This window comes from Nerophis lumbriciformis, linkage group LG23 (assembly GCF_033978685.3).
Source record: "Nerophis lumbriciformis linkage group LG23, RoL_Nlum_v2.1, whole genome shotgun sequence".
NCBI classification, from domain to species: Eukaryota; Metazoa; Chordata; class Actinopteri; order Syngnathiformes; family Syngnathidae; genus Nerophis; species Nerophis lumbriciformis.
Genome location: NC_084570.2, coordinates 37402972 through 37430873, shown reverse-complemented (window position 1 = coordinate 37430873; position 27902 = coordinate 37402972). Strand labels below are relative to the sequence as shown.

General features: G+C 38.6%; 1 protein-coding gene across 6 annotated transcripts; it reads right to left on the bottom strand.

Moving 5' to 3' along the window:
- Window positions 1-1309: 1309 nt before the first annotated feature.
- Window positions 1310-27026, bottom strand: slc66a1 (solute carrier family 66 member 1). Of its 6 annotated transcripts, none has more exons than XM_061985609.2 (8): window positions 26911-27026; window positions 24728-24921; window positions 24525-24654; window positions 13513-13600; window positions 9039-9196; window positions 5174-5266; window positions 3999-4184; window positions 1310-1894 (listed from the first exon to the last, which is right to left on the bottom strand). In XM_061985609.2, exons 2-8 carry the CDS (start codon window positions 24916-24918, stop codon window positions 1796-1798), a joined length of 945 nt encoding a protein of 314 aa, XP_061841593.1. In that variant the 5' UTR covers window positions 24919-24921; window positions 26911-27026; the 3' UTR covers window positions 1310-1795. The 6 variants fall into 6 exon arrangements, with proteins under 6 accessions (XP_061841593.1, XP_061841595.1, XP_061841590.1 ...); XM_061985611.2 differs by lacking the exon at window positions 26911-27026 and adding an exon at window positions 26719-26787; XM_061985606.2 differs by lacking the exon at window positions 26911-27026 and adding an exon at window positions 25424-25557.
- Window positions 27027-27902: the final 876 nt, after the last annotated feature.

The window sequence follows — 27902 nt, the reverse complement described above, 5'->3', positions numbered from 1 at the left end:
AAAGTTAATGATTATTTGCAACAACAAAAAAGTTTATCAGTTTGAACATCAAATATGTTGTCTTTGTAGCATATTCAACTGAATTTGGGTTGAAAATGATTTGCAAATCATTGTATTCCGTTTATATTTACATCTAACACAATTTCCCAACTCATATGGAAACGGGGTTTGTATATGTGCTAACTTTAGCATATATTTATATATATATACTTTTTTGATTGATTGATTGAGACTTTTATTAGTAGATTGCAAAGTACAGTACATATTCCGTACAATTGACCACTAAATGGTAAGACCCGAATAAGTTTTTCAACTTGTTTAAGTCGGGGTCCACTTAAATCAATTCATGATACAAATATATACTATCATCACAATACAGTCATCACACAAGATAATCATCAGAGTATATACATTGAATTATTTACATTATTTACAATCCGGGGTGTGGGATGTGGAGGGGGCGGGGGGGATCTTCAGCTCTCACTGGATCGGTTCGCAGCCGAGTGTGAAGCGACTGGGATGAGAATCAGCACCTCCAAGTCCGAGTCCATGGTTCTCGCCCGGAAAAGGGTGGAGTGCCATCTCCGGGTTGGGGAGGAGACCCTGCCCCAAGTGGAGGAGTTCAAGTACCTCGGAGTCTTGTTCACGAGTGAGGGAAGAGTGGATCGTGAGATCGACAGGCGGATCGGTGCGGCGTCTTCAGTAACGCGGAAGCTGTATTGATCCGTTGTGGTTTTAGAAGGAGCTGAGCCGGAAGGCAAAGCTCTCCATTTACCAGTCGATCTACGTTCCCATCCTCACCTATGGTCATGAGCTTTGGGTTATGACCGAAAAGACAAGATCACGGGTACAAGCGGCCGAATGAGCTTCCTCCACCGGGTGGCGGGTCTCTCCCTTAGAGATAGGGTGAGAAGCTCTGTCATCCGGGGGGAGCTCAAAGTAAAGCCGCTGCTCCTCCACATCGAGAGGAGCCAGATGAGGTGGTTCGGGCATCTGGTCAGGATGCCACCCGAACGCCTCCTTAGGGAGGTGTTCAGGGCACGTCCGACCGTTAGGAGGCCACGGGGAAGACCCAGGACACGTTGGGAAGACTGTCTCCCGGCTGACCTGGGAACGCCTCGGGATCCCCCGGGAGGAGCTAGACCAAGTGGCTGGGGAGAGGGAAGTCTGGGCTTCCCTACTTAGGCTGCTGCCCCCGCGACCGGAAGAAGAAGATGGATGGATGGATGGATAAATGAATTGAAATAATCCATAAATATATTTCAAACAATACAATTGAGTTAAAATTGAAAGTGAAAGCAAGAGCAAGCAGAATTCAATGGTTTATTTAGAACACTGACCAATAAAAGTGTGCAAAAAGAGTGAGATAAGGGGTGAAACTGTAAATAGTGTGTAATTACCATGGTTACCATCTATCACCTGTGCAAATATGTGTCTAAAAACAACACAACAAAAGCATCTTAAAACAAAACTTGAAATGCATCTAAAAATAACAAATTAAAAGCACCATTGAGTGATGATCACTTATCAATAAAAATAGGTTACATTTACATCATAAAAATAAAGTTACAATATGATTCATGCAGCAGCAAGTTTTGGTTTTGCAACTTAAAAATGTTTTTTTTTTTCCCTTATAAAAGATTTAACACCTTTTTTCCCCCGACTCCCTTTTAAAAGTCATCTTGGAATGCCAACAATGTCGTCTGCACCTTTCAAGATAAAAGCACAAGTCAATAAATACAAGTAGAACATTAAAAGTCAATTTGCTGTCATTTGATCTGGAGGTGGCAGGGGCTTAGCTCCCTATTAGAGGCGTGGTCTCAGGCTCCCCATCAGAGCGGTCGGCATGCAGCCTCACTGCAGCTTTACGGTACAGGAAGAACTGGAAGGAGATCTGAGGGGCGGAGCTAAGGATGTCGTACGACAACAGAAGGGAAAGAGCAGGTGACACTCCTGGCAGGTGTCGCACCAGGCCTGCTAGGGGTGGAGCAATGCTGCATTGCTCTTCTGTTTGGACTGAGCTTTCAACCGGAAGTACAAATGCCGTTCCATAGCGTTTCTACTCGTATGAATTCCTCATTTGTCGCCACAAACGTTTGTGAGTTTTACAATATAACTACAACAAGTCTTACTTACTAAAGCGTCCTATGTGTGATGTCTGTAGGAGTGTTTTCATGCATATTTGTATGTGCTATTGTAATGCAATCAAGCTAGCGTTGTTAGCATTAGCTAATATGCTAACACATTTACGAGTGTCTGTAGTATTCTTTTTGTTTTGTTTCAGTTTCACAAATTCCTCAGTAAATTCACCAAAAGGTCACCGTGGAGTTATTGAGTCCGTTTAGCTAGTCCATGACTTCTATTTTGTTTGATCAGCCGTTTTACTGCCAATTAACAGACACCGTTGGGAAACAATTAAGGTATGTAAATAAACATTTCTGTGTAAAGAACTCATTACACAACCTATATCTCTGCGGCTTATAGCACAGTGCTAATAATATATGGGAATGTTTTTTCTTCAAAAAAATGTAGTGGGTGTGGCTTATATACTGGTGTGCTCTATAGTCCGGAAAATACGGTATGTCATTTGTTAATGTGGAAAGACGTTAATGACAGAGTTGATCAAAGTGCATTTTGCAATCGCAGCTTTTAGCTCGTGTGAATTCAAAAGATACATTTTACAGAGATGATCATGAATATAGTGTTCATGGCTACATGTCTCGTTACAACCAGATGAGTCTACAACAGGACGTGACGTCACTGCAACCAAACTACCCAAACATGGCACCACTGCATTTTTTTTGACACTGTCTGAACCAGGCACCGATTCAGACAGTGTCAAAAAAAAATACCAGGTTCAATGCCCATCTGTACAAACAGGAAGACAGGATTTTTTTTTATTTTTTTTTTAAGACTTTTTGGTAATGTCTTAAATTATATATATATATATATATATATATATATATATATATATATATATATATATATATATATGTTTTGAATTAGGCTATTTTATTTATTTTAGTCGTTTTTATTAGGCTATTTTAATTTAGTTTAGTTTTAATCAGGCTTTTATGTTTTGGTGGTTTTTATTAGCTTATTTTATTCTAATTGTTTTTATTAGGCCATTTTATTTTAGTCGTGTAGCAGTCTATTTTATTTTAGTTGTTTTTTGTTGTTTTTATCAGGCTATTTCATTTTATTTTATTATTAGTTTTTGTTTTGTTTATCAGGCTAATAGATTTTATTTGAGTTGTTTTTATCATATTTCATTTTAGTTGTTTTTATCACCTTATTTCATTTTATTGTAGTTGTTTTCATCAGCCTATTTTATTGTAGTTGTGTTTATCAGCCTGTTTTATTATATTTTGGTTGTTTTTATCAGGCTATTATATTTTAATTGTTTATCAGTCCATTTTATTTCATTTAATCAGCCTATTTTGTTTTCATTAGGCTATTTTATTTTAATTGTTTTTGTCAGCCTATTATTTTAGTTGTTTTTATCAGCCTATTATATTATATTTTGGTTGTTTTTATCAGGCTATTTTATTACTAGTTTTTTTAATCGGGCTATTGTATTGTATTGTAGTTTTAATCAGGCTTTTATCAGCCTGTTTTATTATATTTTGGTTGTTTTTATCAGGCTATTTTTTTTCTTTGTATCAGCCCATTTTATTGTAATTGTTTTTATCAGCCTATTTTATTTTAATTGTTATCAGCCTGATTTATTTTTAATTTATTTTATTAGCCTATTTTATTTTGTTTTTATCAGCCCATTTTATTGTACTTTTTTTTATTAGCCTATTTTATTTTGTTTTTATTAGCCTCTTTTATTTTAGTTGTTTTTCTCAACCTTTTTTATTTTCTTTTAGTTATTTGTAGCCTATTTACTATATTTTTAAGCGGTCCGATGTTTTTATTCCCTTCATTAAGCACGTGTTATTGAAGTAAACATTTGTTTAGTGTCACCTCTACTTGACCTTGTAGAAGAAGGATACAAACAAGTCCAAACACAAAGTCCCCAGGCTGCCAACCAGCCAAGGCAGGTGATGGATGACGTAACTGTTCTCTCCTTGGCCCTGGTCTGGGTTCTTCAGCAGCACACTCAAACCGTAGGTGGTGTTCCCCAGGATGACCAGAGCAAACAGGAAGTAGGACACACCCTCAGTGGACTTTCTCTGAAACTGGGAGGACGACAACATATTTTATAAGAATAACACTTAAGTGTGTTTACACCAACAATACACTGCAGTAATAAAGTTGACTTATTTTTACACTTGTATTAATAATAATACGACTCAAGTGTGTTCACACCAACAATACACTGCATTACAATGTTTGGCTTATTTTTACACTTGTAATATTAAGAATAACAAGTGTGTTTACACCACAATACACTGCATTAAAAATAATGTTGGACTTTTTACACTTGTATTAATAAGAACACAAAAGTGTGTTTACACCAACAATATACTGCATTAAAAACAATGTTTGACTTATTCTTATTAATACAAGTGTACCGTAATAATAACACTTAAGTGTGTTTACACAAACAATACAGTGCTTTAAAAACAATGTTTGACTTATTTTCACTTGTATTAATAAGAATAACACATAAGTGTGTTTACACCACAATACACTGCATTAAAAACAATGTCTGACTTATTTTTACACTTGTATTAATAAGAACACAAAAGTGTGTTTACAAAAACAATACACTGCATTAAAAACAATGTTTGACTTATTCTTATTAATACAAGGGTAATAATAACACTTAAGTGTGTTTACACCAACAATACACTGCTTTAAAAACAATGTTTGACTTATTTTTACACTTGTATTTATAATAATAACACTTAAGTGTGTTTACACCAACAATACACTGCATTAAAAACAATGTTTAACTTATTCTTATTAATACAAGTGTAATAATAACACTTAAGTGTGTTTACACCAACAATATAATGCATAAAAAACAATGTTTGACTTATTTTTCCACTTGTATTAATAAGAATAACACTTAAGTGTGTTTACAAAAACAATACACTGCCTTACAAACAATGTTTGACTTATTTTTACACTTGTATTAATAATAAGTGAATAATGTTCAGTTGCTTGTCATGGCCACAGCTTGACCCTGGAACAGACTAGTGCTAGCAGAACTAATGCTTACATTGGTGTACATCTGAGGGAGTCTGGAGAACAAGTAGAGCACGGACGACACGGAGCCAATAGAGAAACCAATGATCTCTTTGGGCGTGAAGGACTGGAAGAAAAAGAAGACAATAGAATTTGAACAATAAACAACTCCATTTATTAGCTTTTTAAATCATAATTTAAAAAATGTATTTTAAAAAGTGTATAAAACTAGAGGTGGGAATCTTTGAGCAAAGTCACGATTCAATTTGAGTCTTAGAATGATGATTCATTTCATCCATTCATATCGATTCCATAGTGCATTATTTTGTATAATAATTACAACACAACCTTTTAATAAAAAGGTTACTAAACCTCCTTTTGGTTGCTAAAGGAAGACATATACCCGCATGGAGGAAAAATTATTAATAAAATATATATATATACACACACTTTTAGATATACTTTTTTTACATCACATTTTTTTTAAATAGGGGATAAAATTACAATCAGAATAAATAAGACTCGCAGTTCGAATGCTCCCCTATATATTACTACAAAACATGTATTTCAATTGTAAAACTTGGCTGACAGCATATTTTTCACCCTATAATAGATGTATTTGTATTTATTTAAAGATGTCAGCGTGTACTCCTTTTATTGTGTGAATGCTCCAAACATTCACACATGCACTACACCAAAATTCATCTATTATTCTTCTTCTCCACATTTTGGCGCGCTCTAACTTCCACAGTTTCACCCGATTTAAACTGTTCCGACTTCAAATTGTTCAGCCTATTTGGGAATCGTGGGCTTTCCCTTGAGAAATTCCAAAAATTCCCAGATTTCCCAGAATTCCAGGTCTTCCAGGAAATTTTCCCCCATTCAAAATGAATTGGCCATTTTTCTAACTTCCACCATTTCCACATTTTTCAACCAATCAAACCATTCCACCTTCAACACATTCCACCATTCTGGAAATTCAAACTATCATTTTTTCAAGTTCAAAAAAATTTCAGGAATTCCCGTTTATTCAAGCCTTTTTTTCTGTCGACTACTCCTTCCACATTTTTCAACCCACTTCAACCGTTCCCCCGTCAAAACATTCCTCAGGACAAAAAAATATATATTTTTTTTAACTGGAATTTTTTTTCCGGTTTTCTCAAAATTCCGTAATATCATTTTTCAATTCAAAATGTTACTACTTCAACATCCATCCATCCATCCATATTCTACCGCTTGTCCCTTTCGGGGTCGCAGGAGCCTATCTCAGCTGCATTCAGGCTCGACCGATTAGAAAAATTCCAAAACCAACCATTTCAACTCATTTACAACATTCCCTTTTTTTTGCATTTTCATAAAAATTCCATCTTTTCCGAAATTCCATGAAATTCCCACTGAAATGAATGGGACATTTTTCAAAGTTCCACAACTCCTATATTTTTCATCCAATTTAAAAATATTCAGCCTGTTCAGGAATTGTGTGCTCCCTTTCAACAATTATACAAAAAAATTCCCGGATTTCCTAGATTTCCCAGTTTTTAGGGACATTCTCCCCATTCAAAATGAATTATCCATTTTACAAACTTCCACAATTCCCAAATGTTTTCACCGATTCAAAGCATTCCACCTCAACACCTTCAATTCATCCTGGAAATTCAAACAACCATTTTTCCACATTCAACAAATTTCCAGGAATTCCTGTTTTTTTTCTAACCTTATTTCCAACCTTTTTTGTGCAGTGACTCCATTCACATTTTCAACTAATTTCAACCGTTCCACTGTCCAAACATTCTGCTAACATCCCGCTTTTCCCAAAATTCCCAAATTTCCCATTGATATGAATGGGACATTTTTCCAAGTTGCACAAATCCCACATGTTTCAACCTATTTAAACCATTCCAACATTAACACATTCCACTCAACCTGGACATGCAAACTAATTTCCAAGTTCAAAACCAATTTCCGTTTTTTTCTGGAAATTGAAACTCTTCAACATTCAATCCATTCCAACATTCAAACTATTCTTACATTCATACTACACATTCTGTCAGCATTTCAGTTCAACTTCAGCATTGGAGAATTCACACACACAATTCCTTCAGGAATTGCCTCATCTAGTTGCTACTGCATTTTTTTGGCCAATAATTAGTAGTGTTTTGATTAATGTCATTAATGTGCACAAAACATAATTACGACTAAACAAATGTAATTGTTTACAAATGTTATAAATTATTTTTCTTATAAAAATAAATACATGTACTGTGGTTAAAAAAAAAAGCAACAAATAGGTTACTGTACGATTCATTTTATTATCAATTAAATGTGTAAATAATGTACATTTTAGGATTCAAATAAATTGGAATTTTATCACACTGCAAACTTTTGTTAGAACATGTTTAGTGTATATATCATTAATATTATTATTGGATACAATGTGTTCATATAGATGTGTCCCAACCAGGAAAACACCTGAATTTGCAGAGGCTTTTGAAAAAAAATAGCCATATTTTAAGGCTTTTTTCATCAAAAAACATTGAATTGTTGTGATTTTATGACCGTTCTAAAAATGTCTTGGAAAACTATGTATTGATGTTTTACTTGTTTTATATCATCCAAACTTTGAAGGCAAAACTGCATGGCAGTAAAAGCACATTTTGGCCAAAATGTGCGGAGAAGTTGGAGAAATAAGTAAATAATAACTAAATATGTGCATGCATTGTCATAAACTATTGGGATGGTTGTGCTGATAATTTTTATTGTACTGTAATTTAAATAAATGTAATTAAAAACAAAATTAAACTTTTTTTTTAATGTAAAACAATGACAAAATTTGATCAAAATAAATAATTATTACTTTGTATTAAAAAACATTTTTTTTACATTTCAATTAATGATACATAAGCTATTTTCTTACATTTCAATTGTTTTTAATTTAAAAAAAAATGGTTTTATTCCAAATAGATTAAAAATGTATTATAAAATTAATCAAAAACATTTTATAAAAACATTTAATTACAAGCAATGATACAATTCGATCAACAAATTACATTTTAATATATTTAATTAAAATGTTTAAAATTTCAAACCAACAAAATGTGATACAAATAAATTACATTTTAATAAAAAAAATTATTTAAAAAGATTTTAAATTTCAAACGATGATACAATTTGATCAACATAAATATGTTTATACATTTGAATATATATTTTTAATTAAAGACATTTTTTAATTTCAAACAATGATACAGTTAGATCAAAATAAATGACATTTTATTTGAAAAAATGTATTTAAAAAAAATTCATTTTAAACAATTATACTATTTGATCAACATAAATATCTTATTACATTTGAATATATATATATTTTTAAATAAAAACATATTTTCATTTCAAACATTGATACAATTTGATCAAAATATATGATTACATTTAAAATTTAAAACATTTTTTCATTTCAAACAATGAATTGAGAAACATATTTTATTACATTTTATTTATTTTTAAAATTAAAAACATTTACTATTTCAAACAATGACAAAATTTGATCAAAATAAATAATTACATTTTAATAAAAAATATTTTAAAAACGTTTCTTAAATTTCAAACTGATACAATTTGTTCACATTAAATATTTTTTTGTACATTTTAATATATATTTATTTTTTTAAATAAAAACATTTTACATTTCAAACAATGATACAGTTAGATGAAAATAAATCACTTTTTTTGCCCATAATAAACTTGTGGAGTTTTTAAAAGTGGATCAAAGTGTAAGATAATCAAAGTGTAAGATAATTTTATTAAATTTAGCAACATGTGACGTTGAAAAGTATTTCATTTCTGGTTGAAACTTGAGTTGTTTTTAAAGATAAAAAAGTAAAAAAAAAAAAGGGTCTGACCCTGACAGCAGCAAGATTAGTGTTGGACAGCAACGTGCGCCCTGTGTACTGGGATGACATCACTTCCTGTCGGGCGGCGCCCCACCCTGGGAGGTCGGTGAAGCCTGTCGTGAAGCCCAGGACGCAGGCCACGCCCACCAGGTGGAACACCCTCCTGCCTGGAGACAATGTTCAGCGTCAGAAAATAACACACCCAAAGGTCAGCCGTGAAGAGTGACATGTGATGATAGCATGACATCCACTTCCTGTGTCTGGAGTACACACCAGACAACGACCACAGCAGAACAATTAGTTCCCTTAAAGTTATGCTGACTCTTTCACCCTACACAGCATCAAAATAATATATATAATCATATAACTCAGTGAAATTATCCATAAAAAAATACTTTCTGAGTTATATAATCATATAACTCAGTGAAATTATCCATAAATTAATAACTTTCACTCCTCTCTGAGCTGCCACCGTATCGTGGTAGAGGAGTTTGCGTGTCCCAATGATCCTAGGAGCTATGTTGTCCGGGGGCTTTATGCCCCCTGGTAGGGTCCCCCAAGACAAACTGGTCCTAGGTGAGGGATCAGACAAAGAGCAGCTCGAAGACCTCTATGAAAAATACAATCGAAGGACCCAGATTTCCCTCGACCGGACGCTGGTCACCGGGGCCCCCCTCTGGAGCCAGGCCCAGAGGTGGGGCACGATGGCGAGCGCCTGGTGGCCGGGCCTGTCCCCATGGGGCCCGGCCGGGCACAGCCCGAAGAGGCAAGGTGGGTCTCCCCTCCAATGACCTCACCACCCATAGCAGGGGCCATAGAGGTCGGGTGAATTGTGAGCTGGGCGGAAGCCGAAGGCAGGGCACTTGGCGGTCCGATCCTCGGCTACATAAGCTAGCTCTTGGGACGTGGAACGTCACCTCGCTGGGGGGTAGGGGCCTGAGCTAGTGCGCTAGATGGAGAAGTTCCGGCTAGATATAGTCGGACTCACTTCGCCGCACAGCAAGGACTCTGGAACCAGTTCTCTCGAGAGGGGATGGACTCTCTTCCGTTCTGGCGTTGCCAGCAGTGAGAGGCGACGGGCTGGGGTGGCAATTCTTGTTTCCCCCCGGCTCAAAGCCTGCACGTTGGAGTTCAACCCAGTGGACGAGAGGGTAGCTTCCCTCCGCCTTCGGGCTACCCCCCTTTTTGGATTCACTCGAGGGAGTACTGGAGAGTGTTCCCCCGGGTGATTCCCTCATTCTACTGGGGGACTTCAACGCTCATATTGGCAACGACAGTTAAACCTGGAGAGGCGTGATTGGGAAGAATGGCCGCCCGGATCTGAACCTGAGTGGTGTTTTGTTATTGGACTTTTGTGCTTGTCACAGATTGTCCATAACAAACACCATGTTCAAACATAAGGGTGTCCATATGTGCACTTGGCACCAGGACACCCTAGGCTGCAGTTCCATGATCGACTTTGTAATTGTGTCATCGGATTTGCGGCCTCATGTTTTGAACACTTGGGTGAAGAGAGGGGCGGAGCTTTCTACCGATCACCACCTGGTGGTGAGTTGGCTGCGATGGTGGGGGAGGATGCCGGACAGACCTGGCAGGCCCAAATGCATTGTGAGGGTTTGCTGGGAACGCCTAGCAGAGTCTCCTGTCAGAGAGAGTTTCAATTCCTACCTCCGGAAGAACTTTGAACATGTCACAAGGGAGGCGCTGGACATTGAGTCCGAGTGGACGATGTTCCGTACCTCTATTGTCGAGGCGGCCGATTGGAGCTGTGGCCGCAAGGTGGTTGGTGCCTGTCATGGCGGTAATCCTAGAATCAGAACCCGCTGGTGGACACCAGCGGTGAGGGATGCCGTCAAGCTGAAGAAAGAGTCCTATTGGGTTCTTTTGGCTCACAGGACTACGCAGGCAGCAGACAGGTACCGACAGGCCAAGGGGTGTGCGGCTTCAGCGGTCGCGGAGGCAAAATCGCGGACCTGGGAGAAGTTCGGGGAAGCCATGGAAAACGACTTTGAAGCGATTCTGGACCACCATCAGCCGCCTCAGGAAAGGGAAGCAGTGCACTGTCAACACCTTGTATGGTGAGGATGGTGTTCTGCTGACCTCCACTGCGGATGTTGTGGAGGAATACTTCGAATACCTCCTCAATCCCACCAACACGTCTTCCTATGAGGAAGCAGTGCCTGGGGAATCTGTGGTGGGCTCTCCTATTTCTGGGGCTGAGGTTGCAGAGGTAGTTAAATATCTCCTCGGTGGCAAGGCCCCGGGGATGGATGAAAACCGCCCAGAGTTCCTTAAGGCTCTGGATGCTGTGGGGTTGGCTTGGTTGACAAGACTCTGCAACATCGTGTGGACATCGGGGCGGTACCTCTGGATTGGCAGAGCGGGCGGGTGGTGGTTCCTCTCTTTAAGAAGGGGAACCGCAGGGTGTGTTCCAACTATCGTGGGATCACACTCCTCAGCCTTCTCGGTAAGGTCTATTCAGGTGTACTGGAGAGGAGGCTACGCCGGATAGTCGAACCTCGGATTCAGGAGGAACAGTGTGGTTTTCGTCCTGGTCTTGGAACTGTGGACCAGCTCTATACTCTCGGCAGGGTCCTTGAGGGTGCATGGGAGTTTGCCCAACTAGTCTACATGTGCTTTGTGGACTTGGAGAAGGCATTCGACCGTGTCCCTCGGGAAGTCCTGTGGGGAGTGCTCAGAGAGTATGGGGTAAAGGACTGTCTGATTGTGGCGGGCCACTCCCTGTATGAGCAGTGTCAGAGCTTGGTCCGCATTGCCGGCAGTAAGTCAGACACATTTCCAGTGAGGGTTGGACTCCGCCAAGGCTGCTTTTTGTCACCGATTCTGTTCATAACTTTTATGGACAGAATTTCTAGGCGCAGTCAGGGCGTTGAGGGTATCTGGTTTGGTGGCTGCAGGATTAGGTCTCTGCTTTTTGCAGATGATGTGGTCCTGATGGCTTCATCTGGCCAGGATCTTCAGCTCTCACTGGATCGGTTCGCAGCCGAATGTGAAGCGACTGGGATGGGAATCAGCACCTCCAAGTCCGAGTCCATGGTTCTCGCCCGGAAAATGGTGGAGTGCCATATCCGGGTTAGGGAGGAGATCTTGCCCCAAGTGGAGGAGTTGAAGAACCTCGGAGTCTTGTTCACGAGTGAGGGAAGTGTGGATCGTAAGATCGACAGGCGGATCGGTGCGGCGTCTTCAGTAATGCGGACACTGTATCGATCCGTTGTGGTGAAGAAGGAGCTGAGCCGGAAGGCAAAGCTCTTTATTTACCGGTCGATCTACGTTCCCATCCTCACCTATGGTTATGAGCTTTGGGTTATGACCGAAAGGACAAGATCACGGGTACAAGCGGCCGAAATAAGCTTCCTCCGCCGGGTGGCGGGTCTCTCCCTTAGAGATAGGGTGAGAAGCTCTGTCATCCGGAAAGAGCTCAAAGTAAAGCCGCTGCTCCTCCACATCGAGAGGAGCCAGGTGAGGTGGTTCGGGCATCTGGTCAGGATGCCACCCGAACGCCTCCCTAGGGAGGTGTTTCGGGCACGTCCGACTGGTAGGAGGCCACGGGGAAGACCCAGGACACGTTGGGAAGACTATCTCTCCCGGCTGGCCTGGGAACGCCTCGGGATCCCCCGGGAGGAGCTGGACGAAGTAAATGGGGAGAGGGAAGTCTGGGCTTCCCTGCTTAGGCTGCTGCCCCCCGCCACCCAACCAAAACAAATAATAATATAATTCAGTTAAATTAGGTTAAAATAATCCATAAATAACATCCATCCATCCATTTTCTACCGCTTATTCCCTTTGGGGTTGCGGGCCATAAATAACAAACAACATTCAGTTAAAAAAGAGGTGAAGTAATCCATAAACAACAACATTCAGAATAAAATTAGGTGAAATAATCTCTAAATAATAACATTCAGTGGAAAAAAATAGAAATAATCCACAAGCAACTCATTGAAAAATAAGGTAAAATAATCTATAAATGAGGTAAAATAATCCATGAATGACAACATTCAGAATAAAATGAGGTAAAATAATCTATAAGTAACAGTCAGAATAAAATGAGGTAAAATAATCCATAAACAACAACATTCAGAATAAAATTAGGTAAAATAATCTATAGGTAACATTCAGAATAAAATGAGGTAAAATAATTCATAAATAACATTCAGAATAAAATGAGGTAAAAATAATCTATAAATAACATTCAGAATAAAATGAGGTAAAATAATCCATAAATAACAGCAGTCAGAATAAAATGAGGTAAAATAATCCACAAGTAACATTCAGGTAAAACGAAGGTGAAATAGTCCATAAATGTAGACAAAAAAGAACAAGATAAAGCATATATACACCCAACTATGGTGAGGTGTGAAAGCGGAACTTCAAAAGAGTCATGTGATTGATGAGTCAATCATCGTCACTCTTACACACTTGAAATGAACTCAGTGTTAGCGTTAAATAGTAGGAGAAAACTCACTTTCCTCCATTTTGTTCCTGGTCTTGTAGTACAAGTACATGGCCAGCATCATCAGGTCTGCAAGCACGTAGTAGACTGCAGTGTAGGTCTGATTGGAACACAAAGTCATTACTTTCACACACTCATCAACACTCATCACAACATCATCCATTACTTTCATATATTCATCATCACTCATTACAACATCATCCATTACTTTCACACATTCATCATCACAACATCAACCATTACTTTCACACATTCATCATCACTCATTAACGACAACAATACAAGGTGTGGCCCCTGCTGATGTGTAAATACTAGTACACAATAAAACATACAAAGTGGAACAAGAGAGCAAAGAGGTGAAATGTAACAAGAAAAAGTTGTAATGTTGACTCTAACAAGACAAGTTTTTTTAAATGTAATTGTTCAAAAAATAATGAATCAAAATCAATGTTGTTATGAATTAGACATATTTAAGTTCTTCACACTATGGAAAACATTTTGAAGAAAAAAAAAGCATATTTTGTCTGTTTGACATGAAAAAAAATTCAAAATAAAATTTACAAAAAACTAAAGAAAAACTTAAAAATAAAAATGCATAAAACAATTTAAAGCATTGTTTGTTTTTTATACAAATTTAAAATTGACAGATAGATCTGAAGTTCAACTGGAGACTTCAATGTTGAAAGTAAAAAATATTTTTAGTGGGATTTTATTTTTTAAATGATTGCTCAAAAATAATAATGAATCAAAATCAATGTTATGCATTATTGATGTATTAAAGGCTTTAAATAACATCAAATATTCCACTTTTTAAATATTTTTGGAGAAAATATTTCATATTTTGCAATAAAATAGGGTTTTGACAAAAAGGGCCTAAAATATAAAAACAAAAAACTTTATATGGACAGATGGACCTGAAATTGAATGAAATAATAATAATCTGGAGTTTTTCCACAAACGTTTGTGAAAGTACTAACTCATGCTCATCTAATCATATTTTTGCGTTGCTCGATTCACCACTGCACTATTATTTATTAGCCTTGCACATATTAGTCATTTTAGCACTTGTTTGTAATTTCAGTGAATTGTCAATGTAAGTGTCGTTGAAACTTACACTTAATATTTTTGTTTTAAGGGTTAATATTTTCTGTTGAAAATGATTATGGTTGTGAATTCATGTTACATTTTTTGTAAATAAGACATATTTTGTTTACTATAAAAAGGGCAATTTATTTCCTTTGTTACACCGCTATTCTCGCGAGGTTTTGGTTTACTATTAGAAGTTGCGAGACCTGCATTCGCCCAGACATGCAAAGGACTTTGAGCGAGCCATCAGCAGCAGCAAGAACATTTGGCGAGCTGAACAAGTATGCACAAGACTGAAATATTTGCTGCCCAAGAACCTCCGAAGTGGCAGGCGGCAGGGCCGGCCCGTGGCATAGGCCGTATAGGCAAATGCTAAGGGCGCCGTCCATCAGGGGGCGCCACGCCAGTGCCACAAATGTTGGAGAAGAAAAAAAAAAGAAAAAAAAAGTTGGTATTATTATTTCTAAATACAAAAAATAATCCCACGTTAATTAAAATGCAAAGTAAAGCCTTTTTAATAGAACAATTATTTGTTACAACATTACGCCCCCTATCCCCCGCACGGTGCGCCCCCTCCCTTCCCGTATCATGACTCTTTTTGGACGTCACCACATCAAAAAATCAACACAAGATGTCAAAACGGCCAAAACTGTCAGGTGCCCAGGGAAGAAAAAAGAGAAAAGAAGAGGAGTAGAAACGAGAAAAGACAGAGTTAGCAGGTAGGTAACGTTAGCCTACATGAAATTATTTGTCTGTTACAGAATGTGATAGTAACCTGGCTTTTTAGCATTAAGCTAATGTTACATGATTCGGCAATTGCTAATCAATAAATAGCTAGTTCTGTTTTAACGTCGGGTTAATATTGTGGAGGGGGCTCAATTGTTATGGAAAATAATAATGTAACGTTAGGTAATTACAGTACTCACCTTACATTCCTCAGGGACATTTGTATTAGATCTTTTAAGCAGGTGTTTTTTGTTTACATTGTTATTGCCTTCTGGTTAGCTAATGTTTGCCCTGCAGGTAATAGTCACTTGTCCACCCCTTTATATATTAGGTATAGTTGTAAGTAAAAAAAAAAGACAGGTCAAAGACAAAGCTATTCGGTTTCTTGTGAGTATATACACTTCACTGCCGATGTGGGGGGGCGCCACCTAAAATCTTGCCTAGGGCGCCAGATTGGTTAGGGCCGGGCCTGGCAGGCGGCCACGAGTTTTCACGGCATAAACCCAAGTAAAGAGCCCGTCTTTAAGAAGCCGTGCCTGTGTTGTCATTTCGGAGCCACAGTGAAAACTCGCCCAGCCCAGCGCCGGTGAGAAGCACGTAAAGACGTCAGCAGGTGCAGTGGGTGACGGTTCCGTGGTGCGACACCAGAGGGCGCCATTACCAAAGCTCATCACACACAAGCAACCAAGCAATGCATGTAAAATGTTATAAGAATGAGTACAGTGGAAATTAAGAAAGGACAGTGCTAAAGGAAAAACGAGTGGTTTAAGTCAAGTTTAAAGGTCCACTATAAGTTTCTACAGCATATTTGTCAAACGTTACTTGATTTTTACTGTATCTCAAAGTGATGCATTGTTGTTGAATTAAGAGTTTTGTGCATTTTGCTTAAGGTCAAAACAGCATTTTAAGTTTCTAAAAAGATATTTATAAGTTAAAGTCCAACTAAGCAAATTTGAAGAAGTATTTTTGGAATTTAAACAGTGTGTTAACCAAATGCTAAAGATGACTGACAAAGATAAAGAAGAGTTACCACTTAACGAAGTTGCAGAACATGATGAAGTGCAAGCTACAGAACAACAAACTGTTCGTAAAAGTGAAAGACTAAGAACATTAACCGAAAAGGGTAAAGAGCTTCAAGTGGAGAAACTAAAGAGACTCCAACACAAATATGCACTCGTTTTTGAAAAATGGAGATATGAAGCAAGATTGAGCAGAGTAATGCTGAGAAAGGAAGCTTCAGAAAGTGAATTAAAGGAGTTAATCAATAACATAAACATCACTTGTAAAGATGTGCAAGTCGTTTATGACCAGATACGTCAAATACAATCTCCTGAAGCAGACATTAGACGTAAAGTTGATGCATGCACGTCATTCTCCGGATTTATAGTCAACAGAGCTGAGAAATGGCTTGGAGGAGACATTGAGGATGACGAAGAATCGTGGCCAGATGTCAGATCATGCTTAGGATCTGAAAGTTATAGATCAAGGTCAATATCACAAAGGTCCAAAAGTGGTTCAGGACAATCCTGCTCACAAATAATAAAAAGAATGGAAGCTGAAGCTGAAGCAGCTGCATCTCAAGAAATACTAGCAGTAATGGACGAGCAGGAAAAGGAAACAGCTGAACTACAAAAATTGGAATTTGAGAATTTTGCAAGGCAACAAGCAATAGAAGAGCAGCGTAGAAAGATCGACCGCTTGGAAGAAGTTAAGAAAATGAATGCTGCCAAAGCTCGCGTAAAGGTTTACGATGAAGTTGAAAGTACTGCTGAAAGTCGAAGTTTGTTACACAGTATTAAAGCAGCGAGTGAAACCCAAGCAATCCCTATCACACCAAGCACTCCCTTTCAAGCTATAAACACAACCCAAGTCTTTCATACTACAAGCTATGCGTTTGCTCCACACATTCAACAAACTCCTATCATACAAGCAAAGGCCACAAGTCAAACACTCAAAGCATCAAGTCCACCATTCATCCCTCAAGACACACAAGTTCAAATGGTTGTAACGCAACCACAGTCAAACTCGGATATAGTTAGCATACTAGCAGAAGCAATAAGTGCAAATCGACTTCCAACTCCAGAACCTGCATTGTTCACTGGAGACCCACTGAAGTTCAAAGACTGGCAGTTGTCATTCGAATCCTTAATTGAAAGAAAGAACATTCCCAAAAATGAGAAACTTTACTATCTCAGGAAGTATCTCGGTGGATCTGCAAAAAGAGCAGTAGAAGGATTTTTCCTATTAGGCACAGATGAAGCGTACGACTCAGCTTGGAAAGTGCTGGAAAAGCGTTTTGGAGATCTGTTCACCATAGGAAAATGCTTTAGAGACAAGCTTCATGGTTGGCCGAAAATAAGCTACAAAGATGGAAGTGAGTTAAGGGAATTTGCTGACTTTCTTGGAAGTTGTGAAGCTGCGATACCACACATAAAGGTATTAGAAGTTCTCAATGATTGTATGGAAATTCAGAGACTCTTGTTGAAACTTCCAGATTGGTTGACTACAAGATGGAACCGCACAGCCATGAAAATAAGACGAACAAATAATGGAGAGTATCCATCCTTCCGCACGTTTGTGGAGTTTGTGTCTATGGAAGCTGACTTAGCGTGCGATCCCATAGCCTCAATGCAAGCACTCAAAGGTTTGGACACAAGTAAACCCAAACATTCACGCAGTCAAGTCATTCAAGCAGAAGCGTTTACTACAAACTCAAGTCACTCAAAAAGCTCAGGTCACACATATACTGTAACCTGTCTCTTCTGCAAAAGGAATGGCCACACGCTTGATAAATGTTTCAAGTTCACGGAAAAAATGGTTCAAGATCGTATCAAGTTTGCACAGACAGAAAAGCTGTGTTTCGGATGTTTAAAGACTGGACATCATTCAAAGAAGTGCGATAAAAGGAGCACATGTGAGAAATGTCAAAGGAGACATCCTACATGTCTGCATGATGACAAGTTCATGGAACGTAAAAAGGCAACACCTGCAAAGAGTGAAGATAACTCTCAAGACAAAGTAGACACTAAAGTCACAAAGGATGAAGACAAATCTACCGCAATCTCTAACAGGGTAACTCAAGACACCTCAAGCACATTGACATCCTCTACACTACCTGTCTGGGTCTCATCCACAAACCACCCAGAGAAAGAAGTTCTAGTGTATGCGCTTCTCGACTCACAGAGCGATACATCTTTCATCTTGGATGAAGTAGCTCAAGATCTCAACACAGATAAAAGCAAAGCCAGTCTGCGGCTATCTATGTCTGCCAAGTCAACAGTTATACCATGTGAGAAGCTGGTAAACCTTCAGGTCAGAGGATATAAGTGGGGAAAGAAAATCATATTACCACCAGTCTTTACTAGAGAGTTTATCCCAGTTAACAGGTCACATATCCCGACGTCTGAAACCGCTTTGAGGTGGCCTCATCTGGAAAAGCTAGCAGATAAGTTACCACCAATGCTCGATTGTGAAGTTGGCCTTCTTATCGGCTATAACTGTCAACAAGCCCTTCTACCAAGAGAAGTTCTTGCAGGCAAAGAAAACCAACCCTACGCACAGCTAACCGATCTCGGCTGGAGCATAGTTGGTTGCTCGTCTCAAGTCCACAATCACAATGATGCCATCGGCACAAGTCACAGACTCATTGTGTGTGAAGTAACTCCTGTGTCACAACCAGCAGTTGAACTCAAACAAGAAGTGCGTTTTGTATGCAGAACTCAAGTAAAGGAAGTCAGTCCTATTGATGTGATAAAGGCTTTGGAATCTGACTTCTCTGAGCATGCAACAGACGACAATCCAATTTCTCAAGAAGACATTTTGTTCATGACAAAGGTGACAAAAGGCATACGACAAAAGGAAGACGGTCACTACGAACTTCCACTACCATTCAAAACAGACAATCCAAATCTTCCAAACAACAAACAATATGCTGAACACAGATTGTCTTCATTGGAACGTAGACTCAAAAGGGATGAGAAATACTACAAGGATTATGTCAAGTTTATGGACGACATCATAACCCATGGAGACGCAGAAAGAGTCCCAGTACAAGAGCTGGATAGCACGACAGCGTGGTACATCCCTCACCACGGGGTTTACCACCCCTATAAGCCTGCAAAGATCCGCGTGGTTTTTGATTGTTCTGCCCGTTTCCAGGAAACATCTCTCAACGATCATCTTCTGACTGGACCAGACCTCACCAACGCACTGGTCGGAGTGTTATGCAGCTTCAGAAAGGGTCCCATTGCCTTCATGTGTGACGTGGAGAGAATGTTCCATCAATTCTATGTTGTCAAGGAACATCAAGACTACCTGAGATTTCTCTGGTGGGACAAAGGTGATTTGAACTCTGAACCTTCAGTGTACAGGATGAAAGTGCACCTTTTCGGGGCAGCTTCCTCTCCCGGATGCTGTAACTTTGGACTCAAACATCTTGCATCTCAAGGTAAAGACAAATTCAGCAAAGAGACTGTCAAGTTCATCCAAAGAGGTTTTTACATTGATGATGGACTTGCTAGTGTAACGTCAACAGCCGAAGCTATAAAGCTGGTCGAAGAGTCAAGAGCACTTTGCAAGACAGGCAAACTCCATTTGCATAAGTTTGTGTCAAACAATAAAGAAGTGCTCGAAGCAATTCCCCAAGAAGAACAAACTCAAGCCAAAGACCAAGACCTGGCTCTTGGAGAACCCCACGTTGAACGCGCACTCGGAGTACAATGGTGTATCGAGGCAGATGAATTTCAATTCAGAGTCCAAGTCAAAGACAACCCGTTGACAAGGAGAGGGGTGCTCTCGACCGTTGCATCAGTCTATGACCCCCTTGGGTTTGTCGCCCCATTCATACTGATTGGAAAGCAAATACTCCAAACGTTGTGCAAAGACAAAGTAAATTGGGACGACGATCTCCCAGACCACATAATACCACGGCGGGAAGCATGGTTGAGAGACCTGCCCAAACTGGCAGCTCTGAAAATCCCACAAAGTTACTCACAAGACAGCAATGTTGTACAGTACGAGTTACATAACTTCTCAGACGCAAGCCTAGAAGGTTATGGCGCATGTTCATACGTCAGAGCAATAAGTAAAGAAGGAAAAATCAGTTGTTCACTAGTCATGGGTAAAGCGAGAGTTGCACCGACTAAACAAACCACCATACCAAGACTCGAACTATCATCAGCCGTGACTTCAGTCCGCAACGCAGATGTAATCAAGCGAGAACTGGAAATTGAAAATCTCAAGGAATATTATTGGTCAGATTCACAAGTCGTATTGGCATACATATCCAACGATGCAAAAAGATTTCACACATTCGTCGCCAATCGAATCCAACGAATAAGACAAAGCACAAGTCCTGAAAAATGGCAGCACGTCAGCTCAGAAAACAACCCTGCTGATCATGCCTCAAGAGGTTTAAGTGCAACTCAGCTGAAAGAATCAAACTGGTTAAAAGGCCCAGATTTCCTTTGGAAACAAGATATTCCAGTCAATGAGGAAATAGTGGGAGAGATCGAAGAAACGGATCCCGAACTCCGTAAAGGTCACACGCACACAACACAGTCAAAGGAAGCAAACCCAGTGCTACAACATTTACAGAAATGTTCCGATTGGTCAAGAGCAATAAAGGCCATCGCCAGACTCAAGAGATTCATCAAAGAATATAAAGGTATCCAACAAAGAACGAACAAAGTCACAGATCTTGAAGAGAGAAAGGATGCAGAAGTGTTCATCATCAAGCTAGAGCAAAGAGAAGCTTTCCCTGAGGAAATAAAGAAAATCCGATCTCAAAAAGAAAATTCTCTACACAAGCACAACAGACTAATACAGTTGAATGCTTTCCTGGACAAGTCAGATGTTCTCAGGGTGGGAGGAAGATTATCCCAATCAGCCTTACATCATGATGTGAAACATCCCGCAATTCTTCCCAAAGAATCTCACGTGTCAGCCCTACTCGTCAAACATTACCATGAACGTGTACATCACCAAGGAAGAGGCATGACTACAAATGAATTGCGTGCAAATGGAATATGGATCTTAGGATGTGGAAATGTTGTTTCATCGCACATCTACCGCTGTGTTAAGTGTAGAAAATACAGAAAAGCTGCAAAGGTCCAACAGCGACAGAAATGGCAGAAAGTTTCAAGAAACCTGCAAGTAAATGATATTGTGATCATACAGGATGACAACGCTCCAAGATGTAAATGGAAACTAGCTCGAGTGATAGAAACTTTGGAAAGCCCAGACGGCAAAGTTCGAAAGGTGAAGTTGAAGACCAGTGAAACCACTTTTGACAAAAGGAAACCACTGACGAGACTGATATACCTAGAAAGACCTATTCACAAAGTCGTGACCCTACTTGAGACTGACTTACACAGTAAGATAGACTCTAACCAGGATACTTCTTAGAAAATCACATTGAGAGACAATGAGTGATTTTGGTGGGAGTGTAAGTGTCGTTGAAACTTACACTTAATATTTTTGTTTTAAGGGTTAATATTTTCTGTTGAAAATGATTATGGTTGTGAATTCATGCTACATTTTTTGTAAATAAGACATATTTTGTTTACTATAAAAAGGGCAATTTATTTCCTTTGTTACACCGCTATTCTCGCGAGGTTTTGGTTTACTATTACTATCACGGCATAAACCCAAGTAAAGAGCCCGTCTTTAAGAAGCCGTGCCTGTGTTGTCATTTCGGAGCCACAGTCAATATTTTTCACAATGAACACGTGAGCACAGCCTATCAAGTCAAATTCCTTGTGTGTTAAAAATACTTGGCCAAATACAACATTTACAATAGCTAAAAAGCTTGCATAAAATGCTAGCATGCTAATGTTAGCATGCTAATCTAAACAACATTAGCATAAAGCGTTAGGATGTTAACGTTGGCATACATTTAAGATGGCGCCAAGCATCAAAATCTATTATTTTTATGTTTAAATAAACAACAATAGCTAAAAAGCTTGTATAAAACATTAGCATGCTAATGTTAACATGCTACCATGTGACCAGATAAGAGGAAATACCAAAATGTACTATTTGTAGGTGTAAATATACAAAACTAGCTAACATAAAACACTGACAGGCTAATATAAGAGACTTTAACCTACTTCCAAGCTGGCGCCAAGTATCTAAATTCATGATTTTTAGTTTCAAAACATACAACAATAACAAAAAAGCTTGCATAATACATTAGCATGATAATATAAAAAAAAATAATAGCATACATTCATGAGGGCGCCAAGCATCAAAATCCACAATATTTAGGTTTAAACATACAAATTTTGCCAAAAAGCTAGAATAAAATGTTAGCGTGCTAATGTGTACATACTAAAATGTGAACAGAGAAATACCAAAATGAACTATTTGTAGGTGTAAACATCCAAAATTAGCAGAAAAGCTAACATAAAACAGTAACATGCTAATATAAGAGACTTTAATGTACTTCCAAGTATCAAAATTCATTACATTTAGGTTGAAACATACAAAACTTAGCTAAAAAGCTTGCATAAAAACATTAACATGCTAATATAACAGATATTAGCATAGAGCCTTAGCATGCTAACATAAAAGACATTAGCATATTTTTAAGATGGCGCCAAGCATCAAAATCCATGATTTTTAGGTTTAAACATACAACATTTTGCTTAAAAGCTAGCATACAAACATAGAAAATACAACTTAGCGTACTTATAAGCAGTGTTGGGTTAGTTACTGAAAACCAGTAACTAGTTACAGTTACTAGTTACTTTATTTCAAAAGTAACTCAGTTACTAACTCAGTTACTTAAACCAAAAAGTAATGCGTTACTGTGAAAAGTAACTATTTAGTTACTTATATATATATTTTTTAATTTTTTTAAGGCCCCATAATGCCCTTTTAGCCTTCATTTTAGTACTGTTATTGCACTGGAGAATAATACAATCTGTTGTTCAACTTGACATGCATTTGCATCACTGAACTCTGCTAAGCAATGTGCTCTACATACAACACACAAAGACAAAGATATGTTTTAAAGGGCCAATTTGTTTCAGACCAGAACAAATTGACAAAACTATTTTAAATAGCTGCAACTTAACATACATAAGTAACAAACAGCATAATAACAACATAGCTGTAAAACAAGAAAGGCACACACTACATACATAAAGCCTAACCAGGCGTTTTTCTCAAGGAATTATGAAATAAAATCATGTCTGAAGCCCAGAACACTCTACACATTTCCCCACTTAGTTTAGAGAAAAGGAAATATTAGCCTGGCCCACTAGTATCCCTCTCTAGGTTTGTGAACTTTATAGTCTAAACATTTAGAGTGATGTGATAATCAAACACTCTAAAAGTTTAAAATGAAAGAGTATATAAGAGAATTGACAGAGTGTGTGTACCTTCACGTGTGCAGTGCCTCGTTAAAATCCAGCCGCTGTTGGAGGTGGAGGTGAGTGTGTCTCTTTACTAGCTTCGTCGAAGCATGTTGTTTTTGTCGCTGTTTCAGCATATTTGAAACTTGCATTCAGCTAAAATGTTCTTTTCTTTGTGGTCGATAAAAGAAACGTACTGAAAATATCTCCATTTTAAGAAACTCGGCTTCGGGGTTCGCCATGACGTCTTGATAGTAGACACAGACACGCCCCCTCCCCCACACACACACACACACACACACACACACGTACACACAGATAGCGCGCGGCGCGCCTCTTTTTTGTCGCCTCTTCAGCAGCGACACTCAGATCTTCTCAGTTTCTAGCCGATACTACATAAAAAATAACGCAAAATAACGCAGTAACGCATCATGTAGTAACGGTAACGGAGTTACTGAATATAAAAAATAACGCGTTAGATTACTAGTTACCGCCGATAGTAACGGCGTTACAGTAACGCGTTACTTTGTAACGCGTTAGTCCCAACACTGCAAAGATAACGGCTCTATTTTAGGTTGTAAGCATACAAAATAAGCTGTATTTCTGTATTTAGGTCCTGGTCATCAAAACATTGGCATGAACAGCTGTGGCTTTATGCAACCTGATCCTGATGTTTTTCTAATAACTCCACAAGATAATATACAGCATCATATCTACCTCAGTATGCGCTTTAAAGCTGACTCGGAAGTTTGCTCCTTCCTGCTTGCTAAGGCCTTTCGAAGAGAGCTACGTTTTGCTGCGCACTTTCTCATGCGCTTCAAATCATGAAACAAAGTTTTAAAAATAAATAATCACCTGAAGCGGGAGCTGGTCGGCCAAAAAGGAGCCCACCAAGTTGCAGGTGTCGCCCCCCAGCCACAGCAGCAGGAACCAGATGGAGAGGGCGCTGTCCATGTTGCCCGTTTTGCAGGAGCTGTAATACTGCCTGCGGATGACGTCACACACGCGGCATGGCACAATGTACACTGTGTGGCGTTCAGGGGGAGTAGGACACTTACGGTAGCGAGGACATCATGAAGCAGAGGATGGACAGCAGGCCCAGGTAGATGCTGGCCATGTCTCTGCCGTCCTGGGCGCACTCGCCGAGACCTTCCCACACCCACGCGGAGCCATTGGGGCACAACGTGGTGAAGTTGCCACCCGCGGCCAACACGGAAGGTCCGCGTGTGAAAGCACCGTGCGCCAACATGGTCTGCAGAACCAAAACAAATCAATTGTAATGATTGAACACAGAGTAGAGAAAGATGAGGGGGTTTTAACACATCCAATAAAAAATCAAACATTTTAACATCTAAATGACGTCATCAATATATATGTGTGTATATGTATGTATACATATATACTGTACAATGAATCTCCACTCATGATGACGTAATCATCTTTTCGCTGTGCTCTATTCGATACAAACATAACACCAAAGGAGGGCAAAGGGTAATAAATCAACACGACTTGTTCAGACAATCCACTGATTAGATAAGGCGTTATGAATAATCTGCTAAAAGAACAACAAACATGACTTGCGTTCATTATCGTGGTTAGCAGGACAACAAATGAGAGAAGCGTTAATGAAGCTAACAAGCGAGCTAGCTCGCTTAGCTTAAGTTAGCACTGACGGCAACAATTGTGGCTTTGTCAAATCTATAAAAACGCGTCAGGCAAAAGCAAAACATGAAAAGTATTGAACGTTTCTGAACCTGCCTAGCAGCTCGGACGGCGGACGAACCTCGACGGGACAAAAGCCTCGGAGTGAGATGGTAAATAAAGCAGATTGTAAATAAACAAGCTAACTGGGATATGATTGGTTGGAGCGCCCATGTCACGTGGCACAGGGCGGGCCAATAGCAAGGGCGCGTCCTTCAAAATAAAAGGTCGGCATATTTCAGTAAACGTGTTGAATTAATCATCAATAAAAAATATATTTCAGTAAATGAGTTGGAATAATCCATCAATTAAAATATATTTCAGTAAATAAATTAAAATACATAAAAAATATTTCAGTAAATAAATTAAATTAATCCATCAATAAGCGCCCCCCGTGACCCCGAAGGGAATAAGCGGTGGAAGATGGATCGATGGATGGATGGAATACAAATATATATTAGTAAATACATTAAATTAATCCATCAATAAAAAATACATTTCAGTAAATGTGTTGAAATAATCCATAAATTAAAATATATTTCAGTAAATGAGTTGAAATAATTCATCAATAAAAATACATCAATAAAAATTGATTTCGGTAAATAAATAGAAAAAAATCCACAAATAAAAATATATTTTAGTAAATGACTTGAAATAATCCATAAAAAATATATTTCAGTAAATGAGTTTAAAAAATCTATAGATAAAAATATGTTTAAGTAAATGAGTTGAAATAATCCATAAATAAAAATATATTTCCGTAAATGAGTTGAAATAATCAATAAAAACAAATATATTTCCGTAAATGAGTTGAAATGATGAATGAATAAAAAAATATTTCAGTTAATGAGTTGAAATAATCCATCAATAAAAATATATTTCAGTAAATAAATTAAAACCAACCATAAATAAAAATATATTTCATTAAAAGAGTTGAAATAATTAATCAATAAAAATACATAAATAAAAAATAATATGCCAATTGTGTCTGATTTCGAAAATAATTCCTATTGTATGTATATATAAATGATAAACATTTGGGAATACATGTAATTGAAGTCCCCAATCCATCAAAAGAGTGTTTATGCACATGTCATATAGCTACCGGGCAAACATTTCACATGCGCTTACCACACATTAATAAACCTCGCCAAAAAATGTATCGTGTATCTGTGTGCGTGAGTCCAGTCATTAGTTAACGCTGTCGCCAGCTTTACATTTTTCGAAGGCAGTTGCTAATGAGGCAGCAATAACACAAACAATTAGCGGCTCGTTTGCGTAATCACAGCAACATTCTGCGCTCTTGTTGACTCTCCGAATGTGGCGTTCAGGGACCAGAGTAGATTACGTTTGCGTAATCACAGCAACATTCTGCGCTCTTGTTGACTCTCCGAAATGTGGCGTTCAGGGACCAGAAGCGAGCTTGTTGACGACATCAAAGTGCTCCGTTGTACGACTTCATTGTCGCTTAAAAAAAAAACCTAAATCAAAACAAAATGACAACCAGCAGAAATTCGGACAAATTATTAGGGAGTCTTACCGTTTGAAAGACGACGTAACACCGCCTAAAAAAAGGCAGAAGGAAACGATAATGTCCTACTTTGTCAGCTGACTGCGAACAGACTGCTGACTCAGGATAAGGGCTGGTCAGCGCGTGCCGGGTTTCACGCTCCAAGTCACGTGTTAAAATCACTTCCGGGTTCCATAAATTACTTTAGCACGTTATTAGATGACTATCTTGTTTGTTTCATTACACACTTTTACTATGGTCACCTGCTAAAATAACTTCCGGGTTCCATAAATGACTTTAGCACGTTATTAGATGACTATCTTGTTCGTTACATTATACACTTTTACTATGGTCACGTGTTAAAATCACTTCCTGGTTCCATAAATGACTTTAGCACGTTATTAGGGGACTATCTTGTTCGTTACATTATACACTATGGTCACGTGTTAAAATAACTTCTGGGTTCCATAAAAGACTTTAGCACGTTATTAGATGACTATCTTGTTCGTCACATTATAAACGTTTGCCTGTTAGACACACTTTTACTACGGTCACGTGTTAAAATCACTCCCTGGTTCCATAAAAGACTTTAGCACGTTATTAGGGGACTATCTTGTTCATTTTCCTCACTTTCCTCTGGCACTGTTCCACTAGCATTCAAAAAAGCGATTATTCATCTGCTCAAAAGACCTAACCTCGATCCTGACCTCATGGTAAACTACCGGCCGGTATCCCACCTTCCGTTTATCTCGAAAATCCTGGAAAAAATTGTCGCACAACAGTTAAATGTACACTTAGTGTCGAACAATCTCTGTGAACCTTTTCAATCCGGTTTCAGGGCAAATCACTCTACGGAGACAACCCTCGCAAAAATGACTAATGATCTACTGCTAACGATGGATTCTGATGCGTCATCTATGTTGCTGCTTCGTGATCTTAGCGCTGCTTTCGATACCGTCGATCATAATATTTTATTAGAGCGTATCAAAACACGTATTGGTATGTCAGACTTAGCCTTGTCG